Genomic DNA, 20318 nt, shown 5'->3' with positions numbered 1-20318 from the left:
TGTGACTGTTGCTGTTTGTTTGTGCGTTGTAATCTCGCTGTGTGCATTGGAGATCTGTCTCGTAATCGCGCCAGATAAAGACTGACAATGTGTTTGTGCCACAAACCTGCCTAAATCTACCACATCAGCTGTCCCTGGCTTGCATTGTACCATAGCACCCAGACGCTTTCTTACTGTATCTATCTATCTATCTATCTATCTATCTATCTATCTATCTATCTATCTATCTATCTATCTATCTATCTATCTATCTATCTATCTATCTATCTATCTATCTATCTATCTGCCTGTCTGTCTGTATCTATCCACAGGGCTGTGCAATATTTCAGTATTATCATTTATAGCTGGGATGAAATTTGGATCTTGTCGTGTCACGATGCACAATTCTTTTGTCTGAATTAATGATAACAAGACTTCTGTGACCTACAATTTGTCACAAAATGAGATCTTAAATATTTGAGGGAGTTTCGGGTGGAAACTAGTTTTGGTTTGATATTATACTTTTTCCTTCCCTTTTTCTCCCTAATTGTACTTGGCCAATTACCCTATTTTCCCGGCTGGCCTGGTTGCTGCTCCGACCCCCCCTCTGCCGATCCGGGGAGGGCTGCAGACTACCACATGCCTCCTCCGATACATGTGGAGTCACCAGCCGCTTCTTTTCACCTGACAGTGAGGAGTTTCACCAGGGGGACGTAGCGCATGTGAGGATCACGCTACCCCCCTCCCCCCAGTTACCCCTCCCCCCACCGAACAGGCGCCCCGACCGACCAGAGGAGACGCCAGTGCAGCGACCAGGACACATACCCACATCCGGCTTCCCACCTGCAGACATGGCCAATTGTGTCTGTAGGGACCCCCGACCAAGCTGAAGGCAACACGGGGATTCGAACAGGCGATCCCCTGTGTTAGTAGACAACGAAATAGACCGCAACGCTACCCAGACACCCCTGATATTATAAACAGTTCGATATGATGAACCTAAGTTGGATTCTTAAACATGGTATTTTTTTTCAAGTGTAAGCAGATGAAGTGATATATATATATCTGCATCATCTACGGTTCCATGTGATTATTGTGATGATAGTTTCCATATCGCTCAGCGTTCATGGGTATCCGTCTACCTCGACCCCCTTTATCTCTCACCATTTCCTGGTGTGTCCCTGCCATCTTCCTGCTCTTTCTTTCTCCATTTATCTGTCACTTGCTCCTTTTTCTCCCCCTGCCTCTCTCCATCTCTAGCTTGGCCCTTTTCCCTCTGACAGTCTCCATCTCTCTCAGTCCCCAGGGAGATAGATATTCTCACTTGTTAACCTGTTGAGACCCGGCGGTCTTCTGGCCGCCGTTGATAGTCCTGGTGTGGCTGATGGAGCAGCCTCCTCAATGGCACCATCCTCCTAATGGCTGTGGAGCGCTGGCTGAAGGGTGGGGACATTTCGGCTGATGGATGTTGTGTGACTCGTCCAAACTGGGAAATAACAGGAGGCGTAATGAAGCCTGTCCATCTGTGTGACAAGACAAGGATCCCGTATCTCTGCTGGTGGAAGAAATGGTGCTTTTTTTTTGGACATGTCTGGCTGGAAGAGAACCGTAGATAAGATGTGTATGGGTGAAGACCATGTGACCACCCATACAAGAGTTAAATGAGTTTTGTGCAAACTTTCTGAAAAGCAAAAAAAAAAAAAAAAGTTCACACCAATCTTCCTGTACTCGGAGAAGATTGTTGAATATCTCGGTTACAGCAGCTTCACAATATTCAAATGAGGAACAACCTCAGCCGCTTTTGTCCCGGTCACATCTGCATAACATCAGACACGCTTCTCACCTGGTGTTGACGCGCGTGCTTTTTTCCCCTTCTTTTTACAATGTGAAATAGATTGCATAAATTAGCACTAGTGTTGCTGATCTTGCTTTTTCTGCATCTTTGTTTGAGAAGAGAAGACAGAGAAGTCAGCAGAGCTGGAGTTGGTGGTGGAGGAAGAGCTGCCGGACGAGGTGGCGGTCAGACTTAAAAGGATTTGTAAACCACAGAGGTGTAAAATCCAGATCCAGAAAGTTAGATTCCAAACCGTGTATTTGCATCACCCATGTACTACACCAGTCAACCCCACTCCTCAGCTAGGTAGGGAAAAATTAGTTAAGGAAATCAGCTGGTTTGGTGAGATGGGTGGAGCATATACACAGTATGGACTTTTACTTTCTGGACCTGGATGTTTTTACATCTCTGGCAACCCAAAGGTAGAGACACAGTTAGAAGATTGGTACTGATAACAATTAATACATCATCCAAATAAGTTAAAATAAAGAGCTCATGCAACTAAGAAGTCTGTATCTGGACGTCCGTGTTTAAGCAGAATTGACGATTTCATGGACACCGCCGCTGAAACTTTGTTTAACCTGTTGATGGAGATCCTCCAGGCCGCTCGCTTAAATACTCTGATGTAATTTCGGCTCAGTCATTTGAGATGTCAGGCCACTAATTAAGTCTGAAGGTTTTCAAAACTTTCTCATAAATGGTCAGACATGCATGAAAACCATCTTGGCAGGCTCTTGGCAGTAACAGATAACAACCCAGCACGTCTTTATTTTGCACCTACCGATCCTTTAAGTCGCCTCTGCTCTGTGTGAAATCCCACCTCCTCTTTGTCGCAATTAGTGGGATCACAAGAAAAGTTCTTCATGTTCCATGTTCGCTTTCGTCACTAAACTGTGGAAAGCGCTCGGCTCGGACTAGAAAGTGCTTCTTTTTTTCTTCTTTAAAGTCTCCTCTTTTCATTCGCATTGCAGTTATCTCCACAGACGTTACATCATTCATTATACATAGGCCCTGGCAGTTTGCAAAAAGCGGGCTTGTGTGAACGTGCACTTAAAAGATGTCAACGGGAAAAAAACCACTGGTCCTGCAATGTTCAGAAATCATCCACTTCTTGGGACGGCGTGATTATAGCGGAAATTATTCATGGATTCAATCACAGTGCAGTCCCGCCATCTCTCTCATCAGCTCGACCGAATGCTCCCGTCTATTGCGTTATCCCCGCGTGGTCACTGGGGGAGCGTTAGGCCGTTCACACTCTGACCCTCTTTACTGCCGCTATGGCTTCTAATGTTGGTAATTTATCAGCTGAAACTGATTCTACTGTCTGTTTTATTCTAGTCTGACAATTTACGGGCTAAAATAGTTGGGGGGGGGGGGTTTCAAGCTAAACTGGATTTTGTCTCTTGCTGAAAGCCAAGGGAATGATGACATCATTGGTCCTGTTACGCACTGAGAAGCTGTGGGCGTCGATGCTATGTGCAGCTGGTGATGATGAGGAGGATGAGGATGGGGATGATGGACAGACAGCAAAGAAAGACAGAACAGCGGGGGGTTGAGCTGAGAGAGGTGGCGAGGGGATGAGGAGACAAGACGGCGAGGAGCGATGGAGAGAGGAGCACACGACGGTAGATGAGAGGAAAGTACAGCGGCGGATAAAAGGAGACTAGGAGGCAGGCGGGAGAGCAGGGCTGGCCAGTAATTCAGTGTTATCATTTGTCATCCTTCAGTGGTGTTGTGTCAGGATGCAGTTCGGATGCGGTCATATCATGATACACGGTGTTGTTGTCCAAATTGATGACAATGAGAATCTGTTACCTGAAATGTAGCACAAAACGAGGACTTTCATCACCAAAACCATTCAGTGTGATGATCCTCAGCTGGATTCTTACGCGTGGTATTTTTGCATATGCAAAACAGATCTCTCGAGTTTCCACATTGCCCACAGCCCATGAGAGCGAGAGGGCGGAAACGAGTGAAAGAGAAGAAAACAGAGCAGAGGAGATTAATGGCGGGAGAGAAAGACGAGTGAAGAGGATGAGGACGTCTCCTTGAAGTCCTCTGTTAATGTTCTCTGCATCTCACTCTTGTCTTCTGCTTCTCCTCCTCCTTTGCCCTGCTGGTTGTGCAACTCTTCCTCTATCAGATCCCTTGCCTGGCTGACGACGCTCAGCTCGAGGGACCTTCGTCCTCGCAATCCCATCAGCCATCTGTTGCCGTTACCCATGGCAACATGGGAGCCAGTGCAGGAGTGCCTCCCCGATAGAAATCTGGGTGTTGGTGTTTGTTCGGCTGCAGTGGAGCACCAGTCCTTCAGGCTGCTTGCAGTTACGTAACTGAAGGTTACTACCGAGTTGCACTAAGAGGCTTAATGTGTTCACATGTGCACAATGGAGGCTGTGCGCACAACTAGCCGCTCTGGTGGTTCGTACCGAGACAGAGGCAAACATTGTTTGTCCCTAAAGCTGTGATTGAGCAGTTTTAATCCTTTACAGTAATGATAAACACAGCAAATAGTGATTAGTATGTGCTTATGCAATCGCTTCAGTACAATGGGACAGTATGGGGTTCTCTGAAATGGAAAACACGAGAAATGAGCGGTTTTCCCACATTCGCTCTATTAAAACCTGTGGAAATGTTAGTCAAAATACACGGTTTGAAAGCACAGCGTTCTGCCTAAAATGGACTCATCCAGCTGCGGGAAATATCACTTTATGGTTAAGATTGATCTTGAACGTTTTCTCCGCTAGGCTAGGTGTCCCACGGAGTTGTCGGGTATTGTATTTTTACAATTCAGCAGCGCTAAATTAGCTCGCAACTTGCAGACAAACAAATAAAGCAGCTCGTGCGTTGTGCACAAATGTATGTCTTTGCTTACTCATTTGATTATTTTTCATTTTGTTTTACAATGCTCACACGTGTGTGTGTGTGTGTGTGTGTGTGTGTGTGTGTGCTACTGCGGGAATATGCGTTGTGTAAGTTTGCATGGGTTCCTGTGTGTGTGTGTGTGTGTTTGTTAGTGTGTGCTACTGTGGGACTGTGCGTTGTGTAAGTTTGCATGGGTTCCTGTGTGTGTGTGTGTGTGTGTGTGTGTGTGTGTGTGTGTGTGTGTGTGTGTGTGTGTGTGTGTGTGTGTGTGTTTGTTAGTGTGTGCTACTGTGGGAATGTGCGTTGTGTAAGTTTGCATGGGTTCCCATATATATGTGTGTGTGTGTGTGTGTGTTAGTGTGTGCTACTGCGGGAATGTGCGTTGTGTAAGTTTGCATGGGTTCCCGTGTGTGTGTGTGTGTGTGTGTGTGTGTGTGTGTGTGTGTGTGTGTGTGTGTTACTGCGGGAATGTGCTTTGTGTAAATTTGCATGGGTTCCCATATATATATATATATATATGTGTGTGTGTGTGTGTGAGTGTGTGTGTGTGTGTGTGTGTGTGTGTGTGTGTGTGTGTGTGTGTTTTTGTTTGTTAGTGTGTGCTACTGCGGGAATGTGCGTTGTGTAAGTTTGCATGGGTTCCCATATATATGTGTGTGTGTGTGTGTGTGTATGTTTATATGTGTTAGTGTGTGCTACTGCGGGAATGTGCGTTGTGTAAGTTTGCATGGGTTCCCGTGTGTGTGTGTGTGTGTGTGTGTGTTACTGCGGGAATGTGCGTTGTGTAAGTTTGCATGGGTTCCCATATGTGTGTGTGTGTGTGTGTGTGTGTGTGTATGTATGTGTTAGTGTGTGCTACTGCGGGAATGTGCGTTGTGTAAGTTTGCATGGGTTCCCGTGTGTGTGTGTGTGTGTGTGTGTGTGTGTGTGTGTTTGTTATTGTGTGCTACTGCGGGAATGTGCCTTGTGTAAGTTTGCTTGGGTTCCCATATATATATATATATATATGTGTGTGTGTGTGTGTGTGTGTGTGTGTGTGTGTGTGTGTGTGTGTGTGTGTGTGTGTGCGTGCGTGCGTGCATGTGTAAAGGGCATTCCAGTCTTGTGTTTGCAGATTCTGAATTATGAATGAAGAGGGTATGCTTTACTGTGCTATAAACATTTCATATAACTCAACTGTGCCTGCAGCTTGAAAAATGTCCATGCAGTGTAATTCAATGTAACTGAAAAACCTCCGGTTATTGCTAAGTAAGTGGCTTACAGTGTCGATGCAAGCCCTCGGAAAACGGACTTGTCAAACTACGAGGAAGGTCTCTCGTAGCTAACCTGATTAATCCTCTTCCACCGGTTGCATCGTGGCGCTGTAGCGCAGCACTTTGGTGTGGAGCGGGAGCTGCTTTATGATTGAGTAACAAAGAAGATTTGTTGTTCTGCTGGGTGTTACCGCAAGAAAGCGGCTTTTGCTTGTTGTTCCTTTATGAATGTGTCGGCATCATTGTCGAGACGGCTTTGTGTAAGCAGAACAGCACATTAACTCAACAAGCCGGGATATCTCCTCAGCAGACCTGGTGTAACTGGAGTAATGGTGGAAGAAGTGTGCAAGTTAGATATCTTATCCTTCCATTGTGTTGACCTGCTCAGTCCTTAATGGGGTCAGGGGAGGTCAGAGCCCATCCCGGCATACTCAGGTTGGACTTGGATGGACCCTGGACAGGTCTGCTAGTCCATTGCAGAGCCAGCAGCATATTCTGAATCCCTCATTTTTGCAGCGATGGCTAAGTGGTTAGCAGCAGTCCTCACAGCAAGAGGACAGGGGTGGACAGTACTGACAAACTCAAGTATCACCTTATTTGTGACTATCCATTAGCCAATCCATCATCCAAGCCGCTTCTCCGAATTCGGGTCGCGGGATGCTGGAGCCTATCCCAGCACTCATTGGGTGGCAGGCGGGGAGACACCCTGGACAGGCCGCCAGTCCATCACAGGGCCAACAGATTAACACCTAGCAACAGTTTAGTTCAGCTGATTCACCTGACCTACATGTCTTTGGACTGTGGGAGGAAACCCAAGCGGACACAGGGAGAACATGCAAACTCCACACAGAAGACGACCTGGGATGACCCCCAAGGTTGGACAATCCCGGGGTTCGAACCCAGGACCTTCTTGCTGGGAGGCGACCGTGCTAACCGCTGCGCCGCTGTCCCACCGTGCTGCCTATTTTTGACTAATTACCTTAATAGCAATAACATGATGCTATTACATCAACATTATATCAGTATGTTGCCCAGCTCTATGTTGAAACCTTGAGTGTGGAGTTTACGTGTCCTCCTCGGCAGGTACTCTGGTTCTCCCGTTACCTGAACACATACATGTGTGTTAAATTGCCCGTCGGTGTGAATGGCATTTGAGTTGTTTGTGTGCATCCTGGGATGAACCGGTGATGGAATATCTCGTGTGTCTCCTCATATTTTTACTCAGTACCTGCTGTGTTAAGCTCCAGCCCTGCAAAACGCTGAATTGGAATAAGCGGACAGAGAAGATGAAGGGATAACTGAATAAATTACAAGAATGGATGAAAATTGCTATGATGCGGTCACCGCTAATGGTTTATCTTTCTGAACCACAGCTGTGACTCATGTGCGTGCGAGTGTGAGTAATGCCTGGCTTATAAACGGAAGAAAAGAAAACGATAGAAGAGGAGCCTCTGGCCAACAATCAACCCAGCCAGAGGTGAGCGAGCGAGAGAGAGAGAGTGTGAGTGAGAGAGAGAGATTGAGTGAGAGAGAGAGAGAGAGAGAGTGAGAGTGAGAGAGAGAGATTGAGTGAGAGAGTGAGAGTGTGAAAGTGAGAGTGAGTGAGTGAGAGAGAGTGAGTGAGAGAGAGTGAGAGTGTGAGAGAGTGTGAAAGTGAGAGAGAGAGAACGAGGCTGAAGTGTCAGCCTCACTTTAAAAGCCGTGGTGCAGCCTGCTCATTAGGACTCCCGGTGTGAAGGTGAGTGGAGTGGACCAGGATGAGCCGGGCTGTGAGAGACCTGTATTGTTGGTATTACAGAAGCGCAGTGAGGAGGATCACTTCTCCCTTACTTCCATCGATGGCAGGCGTTCACACCCATTTCGTCGGATGTATTTTGGACGAAACAGATTTTTTGTGTTCCAGTCGGCTGGGTGTTTCTTGTGTCATTGCAAATCCATACTGTAAACCAGATCATCTTCTCTAATAATAAATCGGTGATCTGGCAGAAGTAAACGAGTCCGAATTTGACGTTTTACCCACCGTGGGTCATTCTGAGCAAGGCATTAGTGTTTACTGAAATAATGGAAGCGTAAGATGCTCAGTATAACATCTTGCATAGCAGAATGTGAGCAAAACTGCTAACGGACTCACCTCTCCCACCTTCAAAATTTAACAACCATGGCATGTATAGGATTATGGATGTACAGGATTTTCTTGTTTATTATTTATTTTATTATTTTGGAGGTCTACATAATGGACGTCTGAAAACATTTTGTCACAAACACTGGATGTCTGCCTTGTAAGAGAGGTTGATGTTTCAGGCTACAGAGCCTTCATTCTCCAAGGGAGAAATATAGGACTGCAGGGCTTCACACACAAATACCTGCAGGGCTTCACACACACACACAGACACACACAGACACACACAGACACACACACACACACACACACACACACACACACACACACACACACCTGCCACAGATGCTCAGACATGCACACATGCATATACACAAATTCAACCATATACTGAATGGGATCATGTACACACACAGAGACACAGGTACATACAGAAACTCTAAATATACACTACCGTTCAAAAGTTTGGGATCACCCAAACAATTTTGTGTTTTCCATGAAAAGTCACACTTATTCACCACCATATGTTGTGAAATGAATAGAAAATAGAGTCAAGACATTGACAAGGTTAGAAATAATGATTTGTATTTGAAATAAGATTTTTTTTACATCAAACTTTGCTTTCGTCAAAGAATCCTCCATTTGCAGCAATTACAGCATTGCAGACCTTTGGCATTCTAGCTGTTAATTTGTTGAGGTAATCTGGAGAAATTGCACCCCACGCTTCCAGAAGCAGCTCCCACAAGTTGGATTGGTTGGATGGGCACTTCTTTGAGCAGATTGAGTTTCTGGAGCATCACATTTGTGGGGTCAATTAAACGCTCAAAATGGCCAGAAAAAGAGAACTTTCATCTGAAACTCGACAGTCTATTCTTGTTCTTAGAAATGAAGGCTATTCCATGCGAGAAATTGCTAAGAAATTGAAGATTTCCTACACCGGTGTGTACTACTCCCTTCAGAGGACAGCACAAACAGGCTCTAACAGGTACTATTTAATGAAGATGCCAGTTGGGGACCTGTGAGGCGTCTGTTTCTCAAACTAGAGACTCTAATGTACTTATCTTCTTGCTCAGTTGTGCAACGCGGCCTCCCACTTCTTTTTCTACTCTGGTTAGAGCCTGTTTGTGCTGTCCTCTGAAGGGAGTAGTACACACCGGTGTAGGAAATCTTCAATTTCTTAGCAATTTCTCGCATGGAATAGCCTTCATTTCTAAGAACAAGAATAGACTGTCGAGTTTCAGATGAAAGTTCTCTTTTTCTGGCCATTTTGAGCGTTTAATTGACCCCACAAATGTGATGCTCCAGAAACTCAATCTGCTCAAAGAAGTGCCCATCCAACCAATCCAACTTGTGGGAGCTGCTTCTGGAAGCGTGGGGTGCAATTTCTCCAGATTACCTCAACAAATTAACAGCTAGAATGCCAAAGGTCTGCAATGCTGTAATTGCTGCAAATGGAGGATTCTTTGACGAAAGCAAAGTTTGATGTAAAAAAAATCTTATTTCAAATACAAATCATTATTTCTAACCTTGTCAATGTCTTGACTCTATTTTCTATTCATTTCACAACATATGGTGGTGAATAAGTGTGACTTTTCATGGAAAACACAAAATTGTTTGGGTGATCCCAAACTTTTGAACGGTAGTGTATGTATACTCACACACACACTCACACATATGGGAACCCATGCAAACTTACACAATGCACATACCTGCAGTAACACACACAAACACACACACACACACACCTTGGCTCAGCTCATTAGGTGGAAGCTGTCACGGAGGATGTGACGTTGAACACCACCATCTATTTTTAGGTCAGCTTATAGAAGAGAGAGGAACAGAGGGATGGGAAATAGACAAAAGGGGAACGAAGGAGAGGTGGTGAGAGAGGGGGGGGCAGAATGGAAGGGGAGTTGTGTTGCAGCATCAGCGCTGAGAGACGCGTGGCAGGCGTCAGTCAGGCGGCAGTCGGGCATAGCAGCGGTACTGGCAGGTCAGCGGCGGGTCAGACTCGAGGTCCGATGTGAAATGGTGAAATGTGCGACTGTGACGGGGGGGTTAATGCATCATAGTGTTTCCAGCACAAAGACGTATCCATGGCGGTCCACCGCAAATACATTTTCCAAACTGAATCATAACAGTGCTGCTTTTGGCACTTACAGTACCCCTTTGCCCCCACGTTACCTTTGTGGCTGGTTCAGCCTGAATTGGCAGGATGACGGTGATAGACAGAATATGTGGGGTGCAGAGAAAGAGGACAAGAAGTGCAACAGATGGTTTTGAGTAGGATTTCAGGTGTGATTTCACATAGGGCGACTACACGTAGAAGTGGTCCAAAACCAATTTTGCCCCCCCCCCTTTTCACCTAATTGTATCCGGCCAATTACCCCACTCCTCTGAGCTGTCCTCGTCGCTGCTCCACCCCCCTCTGCCGATCCGGGGAGGCCTGCAGACTACCACATGCCTCCCCTGATACATGTGGAGTCGCCAGCCGCTTCTTTTCACCTGACAGTGAGGAGTTTCGCCAGGGGGATGTAACGTGTAGGAGGATCATGCCATTCTCCCCAGTCCCCCCCCCCCCGAACAGGCGCCCCGACCGACCAGAGGTGGCGCTAGTGCAGTGACCAGGACACATACCTACATTCAGCTTCCCACTTGCAGACACGGCCAATTGTGTCTGTAGGGACACCCGACCAAGCTGGATGCGGGGATTTGAACCGGCGATCCCTGTATTGGTAGGCAACAGAATAGACTGCCACGTTACCTGGACACTCAAAATCAAAATTTTTTGGTCATATGTGAAACAAATATGATTTTTGTCTGAGCAACTTGATCACAAAAATGTGATATGTTCAAATCAGATTTGGCCCACTTTCGTATGTGATCCTAGATGATATATATATATATATATATATGGCTATGATATATATATATATATATCATAGCCACAGATCATATATATATATATATATATATATATATATATATATATATATATATATATATATATATTTGATCTGTGGCTATGATACCACAGTGAGAACTGTCAGATTGGAATTAAAGTTTTGGTTTTTTTACACTGTATCGGTGCAGAACACGACAACAGCAGCACGAGTCAGTGAGGAGATGGAGAAATTTCTAATTTAATTCATACAAAAGCTGATGAACTGTCATCCGACCTCCGCAGCGAGTTGTCCTTTTCATGAGTAATTGGTTGCACTGCTCCTTCATCAATTTCCACAATGTACCGTCCCCAGAAATATTACCTTATACTGTTGTTTGTGCACAAATATGAGTCATGCATGTGAGGTTATTGTAAATGTCGGCATGCGGGTCCTTGCAGGACAAGGGTCTGTTCACACTGATGTCAGGTTTGAGTCCCCTGCAAACATGAATGTGAACAGCCAAGGAAAAACCATCAAATCTGAGCGCAAGGAAATGCAGCATTAAGTGATGCGAACGCATGCCCTGCACTTTTCCAATACGAATATACAGCTGTCTTTAGTCGTGTAAAAAATCCTCCCCATTACTCTTCTCTAATTCACCCCGGGATCACAGCGGTTGCAGCGTGGTTTTGACTCTGGACCTCTTCACCATTGTCCACTCCTGGTTTTGGTCTGTTGAGAACTGATGCTAGAACCTGCCAGCGGATGCCAGCGTCAGATGTATCAGATTCAGTGTTGGAAGCTTTACATTTGAGGAGCCATTGAAATGGCTCTGGAGCACAGCTGAAGCCATGGCGTTCAAAAAGGGATTGGCGAGGGGGGGGCGTCCGGGTAGCATAGCAGTCTATTCTATTACCTAGCAACACGGGGATCGCCTGTTTGAATCCCCCACGTTACCTCTGGCTTGGTCGGGCGTTCCTACAGACACAATTGGCCGTGTCTGCAGGTGGGGAGCCGGATGTGGGTATGTGTCCTGGTCGCTGCATTAGCGCCTCCTCTGGTCAGTTGGGGCGCCTGTTGATCTTCCCATGCGCTACGTCCCCCTGGCGAAACTCCTCACTGTCAGGTGAAAAGAAGTGGCTGGCGACTCCACATGTATCAGAGGAGGCATGTGGTGTAGTGTGCAGCCCTCCCCGGATCAGCAGAGGGGGTGGAGCAGCAACCGGGACGGCTCGGAAGAGTGGCGTAATTGGCCATATACAATTGGGGGGGGGGGTCCAAAAAAAAGAAATAAAAAAAGGAATTGGCAAAAGCAAGTCAGGAGATAAATGTCCATCCTGCAATACATCTCCAACTTTTACATAGTCGGGTCACGATTTGTGGCAAATTGTCGTTTTTTTTAAAATAACTTTTCAGATGTTAATGCACACCGTTGGGTGACTGCAGTCGTCCAAATGAGCGTAACCGCTGTTGTGTGTTTCATTATCTTGTCATGTGGCCTCGGGATGGACTGTGGAGCTGGTTCAGGTGAAATGGGTCAAGCTGACGTTTCTAGCAGCGATCTCAGCAGCGTGTCGCCGGGGCAGCAGGTGTCATGAATCACGTTAGAGTGAAATGTGGTTTTGCGTGTCCTCGTTGCTTCCAGGAGAAGGTGAGGTGGGAACCGAAGGAGGGCGAGAAGAGATAAATGGCTAAAGAGAAAGAAGGAAGGAAGGATCAATTGGAGGGAAGAATGGGAGGAGGAGGAGAGAAAAGACGGGGCTCAGAGATGAGGGCGGGGAAGGTTGGAAAGGGGAGAAGGAGAGGAGCAAGCGGTGGCGGGGGGGGTTGAAGGTGGAGGGGGAGAAAGGAGGGGAGCAGGGAGAGGAAGAAAACGGATAATGATTGATGGGCTGGCAGAGAAGGATCAAAGAGGGAGAAAGAGAGAGAGAGAGAGGAGATGAAACGATTAGGAACCGGAGCAATGAAGAAGTGCAGAAAATGATTGCGGAAGGAGAGTGAGGGGTAGAGTGGCGGTTGGGTGGATGGGTGGAGGGAAGGCGGGGGAAGTGAGGGTCGGTGCGGGTGGGTGGCCTTTGCTAAAGGTTAGCTTCGTGGCCAGAGGGAGAGGCTGTGAATGGCAGCTGCTCTGCAGGGAGGAAGAGAGGCCACAACAGTGCTGGCCAGCACAGACCCTGGACTGACTGCAGGGCTGCATGTCTCACACACACACACACACACACACACACACACACACACACACACACACACACACACACACACACACGTGCACGAACAGACCCACACACGGGCCTACACGCCGCGACATGGATACAAATGCATTTGTGATTACACGCTCTCTGTCTCATGCACGCACATGCACACAACCAAATACACACATGCCCCCTGCACAAACACGTTCAATCTCCTTCTGTCACACATACGTGCACACTGACACAATTCACCCTCGTTCCCTTGCTCTTTTCTCTCTCTCTCTCTCTCTCTCTCTCTCTCTCTCTCTCTCTCTCTCTCTCTCTCTCTCTCTCTCTCATAGACAAACGCATACACACACGCACACAGGCCAGCCATCTGATTGTGGGGCAGCTTTGGCATTTAAACCAAATCACACCCACCCGTAATGACAGATAATGACATTAAACATATCTGACATTTTGCGTGGACTTTGAATCGCCTATTGTTTGGCTTTGCAATCAGATAGAAGTGTGTGTGTGTGTTTGTGTGTGTGTCTGCCCATGACTGCCCGTGTATCACCACCTTTCATACATCCAGCTAAGTGTATATTGTGATTACTGACTCAGATGTCAGCTGTGGGGCTGTCGGCTCCATTGCTGATGTTTTTTATCGGGTTGATATTTAGTGTGTGTGTGTGTGTGTGTGTGTGTCTGTGTGATGCATTAGGGGAGGCCAAACGAAGAAGCGGAAACGTTCGTTTGAAAACATCAGAGTTCTGCACTGTCCGTCTTCTCCTCTTGTCTCCTAACTGTTGTTCTGCTGGTATCTGTGCTGCCCATTTGTTCTGCGGTGTGTCCTTGAGCTCTGGGACGGCTCCGTGCGAATAAAATATTATGATCACAATGCCCTTGAATTCCATGGGGTCGTGGCTCCCATAAGTAGGCAAATCTGACTAATGCCAGAGACGCGAGTGGGGCGCTCCTTCTGAGGTCCCAACTTCATTAATAAGTCCGAGGTTAATGTGTCATTATGGTGCTGGGTGATATGGGAAAACACAGCTACCATGATTCAGACTTGCTTTTGTGAGAAATCTTAATATATTCTTTATCATTTATTTAGACAACACATTTTTGCATCACAATGTAACAGTGTTCGAACTTCATCTTGATACAGTACCACTGAAAGCTGATAATATGGGGTGTCCGGGTAGCGTAGCGGTCTATTCCATTACCTACCAACACGGGGATCGCCGGTTCGAATCCCCGTGTTACCTCCTGCTCGGTCAGGCGTCCATACAGACACAATTGGCCGTGTCTGCGGGTGGGAAGCCAGATGTGGGTATGTGTCCTGGTCACTGCACTAGCGCCTCCTCTGGTCAGTCGGGGCACCTGTTTGGGGGAACTGGGGGGGATAGCGTGATCCTCCCACATGCTACGTCGTCCTGGTGAAACTCCTCACTGTCAGGTGAAAAGAAGCGGCTGGCGACTCCACATGTATCGGAGGAGGCATGTGGTAGTCTGCAGCCCTCCCCGGATCAGCAGAGGGAGTGGGGCAGTGACCGGGATGGCTCGGAGGAGTGGGGTAATTGGCCAGACACAATTCGGGAGAAAAGGGGGGGGGGGGTTGTAATATTGAATTATTGCCCAGCTCTATGTATTTACCCTTGACCTTTGCACTCCCAACTTTTGGCTCCCTGCACTGTTTGTGTCCCAGGAAATACAGTAATGTTTGTTCGGCTGCAATCATCCTGAACTAAATTACCAGCCTAATGCCTTAAATATAAAATAGCTATACTGACCGTTAGCTAAGTCGAGTTCTCCTGCAGTCAGACACCTACAGCAGCTGATTCCCTTTAGTACTTTTCTGTTTGATGGTGTGTTAATAAACAGATGTCGCGATGGGCTGGTTGGGATGAAAACCAACATACTCTTAGATCATATTAGGACCTGGGTAACAGGTCGTATTGGGACCTGGATAACAGATCATATTAGGACCTGGATGACAGGTCGTATTGGGACCTGGATAACAGATCGTATTAGGACCTGGATGACAGGTCGTATTGGGACCTGGATAACGGATCATATTAGGACCTGGATAACAGGTCATATTGGGACCTGGATAACAGGTCGTATTAGGACCTGGATAACAGATCGTATTAGGACCTGGATAACAGGTCGTATTAGGACCTGGATAACAGATCATATTAGGACCTGGATAACAGATCGTATTAGGACCTGGATAACAGATCGTATTAGGACCTGGATAACAGATCGTATTAGGACCTGGATAACAGGTCGTATTAGGACCTGGATAACAGATCATATTAGGACCTGGATGACAACACTGGTAAAGAGAGATAGTTATCTGAGTTATGGGCAGGAAGGTGGAAACATCCACCACCACACACAGCAGCTATACAACAATACAGTTCAAGTCCATTGCACATAAAGGCAGTTCATAGAGCATGACTCAACAGCTAGAGGATATCAGAGGCTGGTTGTGTGTCCATGCATGTGCGTGTGTCGTGTGCATGTGTTTTGTGAATGCAACGCTCCAACCACTCATATCTTTTTTTTTCCTGTTGCACTTGGTGAGACCTGAAAGGCTTGACTGGTTATCAGACAGCCCTGTCTGCCCCCCCCAAATCACACCCCTGCATATCGACAACTTCCCCCCCCCCCATCTTCCTCCTCCACTCCAATCCCTTTTCGTTCTCTCTACTTTTGTTTTGTTCTCTGCTTTTGTTTGTTTGCTTGTTGTCATATCCTGATGGGAGCTGTTCATGATGGCGCCAGTCAGCCCCTGTGCAGCCTTGGTGACGCAGTTCTCTCGTTCTTTTCTTTTTTCATCTCCTTCTTGTTTGCTCTCCATCTTTCTTCTTTATCTCTCCTTGTCTCTCTCTCTCTCTCTCTCTCTCTCTCTCTCTCTCTCTCTCTCTCTCTCTCTCTCTCTCTCTCTGTCGTCCCTGCTGTCTCTTTATGGTGTCTCCTCTTCATTATTTCTCTCATCACGGCTTGAGGGGCTCTGTTGGAAAAAAAAAAGACTGACAGCCAATTAGGCACTGTTTTTCCTTGGTCATCTTTCGAATGAGGTTTCTGTTTAAAGAGACTTACAGACAGGCAGGGCTTAGTTCACAAGGATGTCAATGGCTGCTGCAGGAGTCGAACCTGCGACCTGCGGGTTACAGTCGTCTCTGAAATAACTAAGACACCCACCCAACAATTACAGGAACCCGTTGCGTTTTGAACTGACAGCAAAAACCCTCTGGGCAGTGTGGTAGATGCCTTTTGATTTACATCGGGGTTTCCAAAACACACACACGCACACAAACGCACACATATATGCGCATACGCACACAGGTATGCACGCACACATGCGCACACACACACTTCAGAGCCTCACTTTGCACAGCTTCGTGGCCGTGTGGTGCTTTAAAAAGGGGGCGGGGCAAAGCTGGGGGCGGGGCAATGCTGGGTTTGAATTAAGCGGTATTTGATGACTAAAGCCTCGCTTGTTCCTCCTCGATTATGCATGTCGGCCAGCTGCTGCGGGGCTTTGCATGCCTTCGTTTTACTTATGAGAAAAGTAAACATGCACAGCTCCTCTCGGAGGGGGCTGGTGTGCGCGGTTTAATCCACCGCCGGCATCGTGCGTCACTGCGCCACCTCGCAGGGGCAAGCCGGTGGTAAGACATGACAGGAAAACGCTCGGGATCAAGGCCGCGTTTGCCCCGCACGGCTCTGTTGATTTGCGCGGATACGTGCGTGGGCTGACACGACGGCGTGGTTTAGTCGGAGGCTGTTGAAACTAGACGTTTTGTTGGTGAGCACCGACTTGCCGTGTCATGATGCGTCGCTCTCTAGTCGTGTCAGCCTGTCAGTGGAGACATCTGTGCTCTTTTCTTTCCCGGAAAACGACTTGTCGCGGTCTCATGTCAGTGGCTCCGGTACTCCTCGATTTGGTTGTGTGTGTGTGTGTGTGTATATGTGCGCGCGTTTCTGCCTTGGTTGTCATGTGAGACAAGATCATGCAGAGTAACTCCCAAGGCTTTCTGTTCCTTTAGCTTTCTCACTCACACACACACCCCCAGAGGTCACCCCCCCCCCCAAAATGCTGTGCACCAATCTTTGGCTGATTGTATTACCCTGTTCGAGTGACTGAGACAACAAAGTTCTTCTCAGATGAAAAGTTGTTCTTGTGTTACGATGGTGTAACATATTCAGTATGTGGTACATACTGCATTCCACATACTGAATAACATGCCCCAATAGTATGCAGTATACACAACATACTTTAAGTATATACAATATGCTAATAATTTGCTGGTGTGCTTGTGTGTGTGTGCGTGTGCACACATTTGTTTGGTTACAAGACAGTGCTTTCTCTTTTGTGCTAGCAGTCTTCTTTCTTCCTTCCCTCCCTCTCTCCTCCCTCCCTTCCCTCCCTTCTCTCTGCTTGTTAGGAGTGTGTCTCCCTGACTGACTGAGTTGGCTGTGTGTACTGGTCTCCATGTCTTTGTGTGTGGTCATGTTTCTTCCTGTTTATAATCTATATCAACTGATTACAGACAGCTTCTTCTGCTATTTCCATAAAGGAAGAAGGCTGTGCTTTATGCATATTGGGATGTACATCACTATTGTGTAAAATTCATATCTTCCATATCGCATACTATGTATGTCACTTATCTATTATTCATGGATGCATTATGTATGTTCATTATTTTCACTAAGATTGCTATCGCCATCATCTTAGCAACAACAAAGATGTCTTTTTTGTGGGGGTTTTTTTCCTTCAATGACATAAAGCAGTCGGTCATCAGTTCTCTTGTGATCTCTGGTGAGCCACCATATGACTGCAGGACCTCCGTCAGCTTTGCCGACAGACACATGAAGAGGCTGGTAGGCTGCAGCGAATAGGGACCGTGCTGGGCCGGGACCTCCTCACATTCTTGCCTTTGTTTTTATGCTTGTTGTAATGCAGCTGAACCGATATCAACATGGCTGTGACGTCGGCCTGAGAGAGAGAGAGAGAGAGAGAGAGAGAGATGGACTAAGCGAAAGAGAGGCAGGGAAAATGGGAAAAGAGAGAGATGGAGACAAAGTGAGACTGCCAAAGAAAGCGAGCGACAGAGCGCTTGAAGAAGAGAAAGAGAAGGAAAGGAAGTTTGAGAAGGAGGCTGAGGAGGAGAGAGAGATAGCCTGTCTGACTATCTCTGGATTTTGTTGCTCTAACAGTTTTGCATTGCCGTGGTCAGCGTCATAATTTTGGAAGATCCTAGCTGAATTGGACTGGGGACATTTTTCATTCAGAAACTTATCTTGTTTTTAGTCTTTATGTGTACCTGATGCACTCTTCAGTGTTCAGTTTGTTAAACTTTGGCAGTGAAACCACTTCAGCTTTCATCACAGAGCACAACTTCTCTTCTTTGACTTCAGATTGATTTGTTTTTCTATGAGTTGACTTGAGCTTGGATTGCTATTTTGAATAAGAAGACCGTTGAAACTGCAGTGACATAACGGAGGACTAACTGCCTGGGCAAACGTGTCGTTGGAATTACACCACCCTGCCACCACCCCCAAAAAAGAAAAGGGCTTTGTGGTCAAAAGTCAGCTTAAAGGGCAAGAGCTAAAAGGAAATCATGCTTAAGTTCACCACCACCCAATACTCAAGGTGTGTGTGTGTGTGTGTGTGTGTGTGTGTGTGTGTGTGTGTGTGTGTGTGTGTGTGTGTGTGTGTGTGTGTGTGTGTGTGTGTGTGTGTGTCTGTTGTATGCCATAGCACTACTTTCTGCAGTGTCTCACTGTACTGTAGTTGATCCTGTAAAAAAAATTTATCATGTTCCTGTGAGACATTGATATACTGCTGTAATTCAGGTAAGGTTTACTATGGGGAGATGGGATTTTTATAACTGACAGTAAAGAAAGTGTCGTTCCATTTATCACCGGTCTGTCAGCTTGCGGCTCAACTTGAATTGTGTCTGTGTGTGCATGTCAGATTTATGTGTGTGTCGTGGTATGATTATTGAGATTTAACACACTCTCTCTCTCTCTGTTTTCTTACTTTATATCCCTCTTTCTTACTTCCCCTCTCCATCCCCACACCTCCCCTCTCTCCCTCTCTCTTTTTATCACCTCTTCACATCTCTCTCTCTCTCCAGCCACAATGAGAGAAAAGTGACCTGTAAGCACCCGGTGTCAGGCGTCCCCTCCCAAGACAACTGCATCTTTGTCGTAAACGAACAGTAAGTCTCTCTCTCTCTCTCTGAAAATCACACAGCACACCATTTTGTTTAACAGGGAGTAGAAACCGGTAGCAGATTCCATACGTACCATGTTTCCCTGATTCCCGGCTCCTGATGGCCTGCAGTAGAAGATAGTGGTTGTGCTGCGCCACTAGCACTGCACAATGTGAAGCAATTAAGGACAAGCTGGGAAAAGAAAGCATCCTTGGTCTGGATAAAAAAAACATGTTCAAACCAGGTACCTAAAGGAAAAGTTAAGCTATTTATCTGTATAGAATAATCTGACCTACTACCCCTCTCTTCCGAGCCGTCCCGGTCGCTGCTCCACACCCTGTGTCGATCCGGGGAGGGCTGCAGACTACCACATGCCTCCTCCGATACATGTGGAGTTGCCAGCCGCTTCTTTTCACCTGACAGTGAGGCGTTTCACCAGGGGGACATCGCACATGGGGAGGATCACGCTATTCCCCCCAGTTTCCCCTCCTCCCCCGAACAGGCGCCCCGACCGACCAGAGGCACATACCCACGTCCGGCTTCCCACCCACAGACACGGCCAATTGTGTCTGAAGGGATGCCCAACCAAGCCGGAGGTAACACGGGGATTCAAACCAGTGATCCCCATGTTGCTAGGCAACAAAATAGACCGCTATGCTGCCTGGACGCCCATGTATTCTTTACAAACTTTTTTCCAAAGCATACCAGCATACCATAGTTCTTTTTTTTTATTACCATTAAATCAAATGTTCAGGTGATAAACCCACCTTACAATTCTCAGTTTTTCTGGCTAAAATTTCTCTCACCACGAAGAAGTCATTGAGGTTTCAGGTTTTTGTTTTTTTGGGGGTTTTTTGTACAACAAGCTTTATTTCGTACGACTGGCTGAGCTGTACATTCTGTTGATTGTGCGGGTGCCTTCAGGTGTGTCGTGGCGGACAGGTAGCAAAGCAGCACTTCTCAAATCAATCCGCGC

At 46.8% G+C, this 20318-nt stretch overlaps 1 protein-coding gene across 8 annotated transcripts in view; it reads left to right on the top strand.

Annotated features, from left to right (window-relative positions):
• LOC130110583 (pleckstrin homology domain-containing family A member 5-like) overlaps positions 1-20318 on the top strand; it is a 238489-nt gene that overhangs the window by 134330 nt on the left and 83841 nt on the right. For all 8 annotated transcript variants that reach the window (XM_056277737.1, XM_056277741.1, XM_056277738.1 and 5 more), the window contains one exon: positions 19265-19348. In XM_056277737.1, the coding sequence (XP_056133712.1) occupies positions 19265-19348 (84 nt within the window). The remainder of the gene's footprint in view (positions 1-19264; positions 19349-20318) is intronic.

Source organism: Lampris incognitus, chromosome 3 (assembly GCF_029633865.1).
Source record: "Lampris incognitus isolate fLamInc1 chromosome 3, fLamInc1.hap2, whole genome shotgun sequence".
In the NCBI taxonomy this organism is placed as follows: domain Eukaryota; kingdom Metazoa; phylum Chordata; class Actinopteri; order Lampriformes; family Lampridae; genus Lampris; species Lampris incognitus.
Note: the sequence above shows the minus strand (reverse complement) of the source record. Positions and strands in the feature narration are given on the sequence as shown.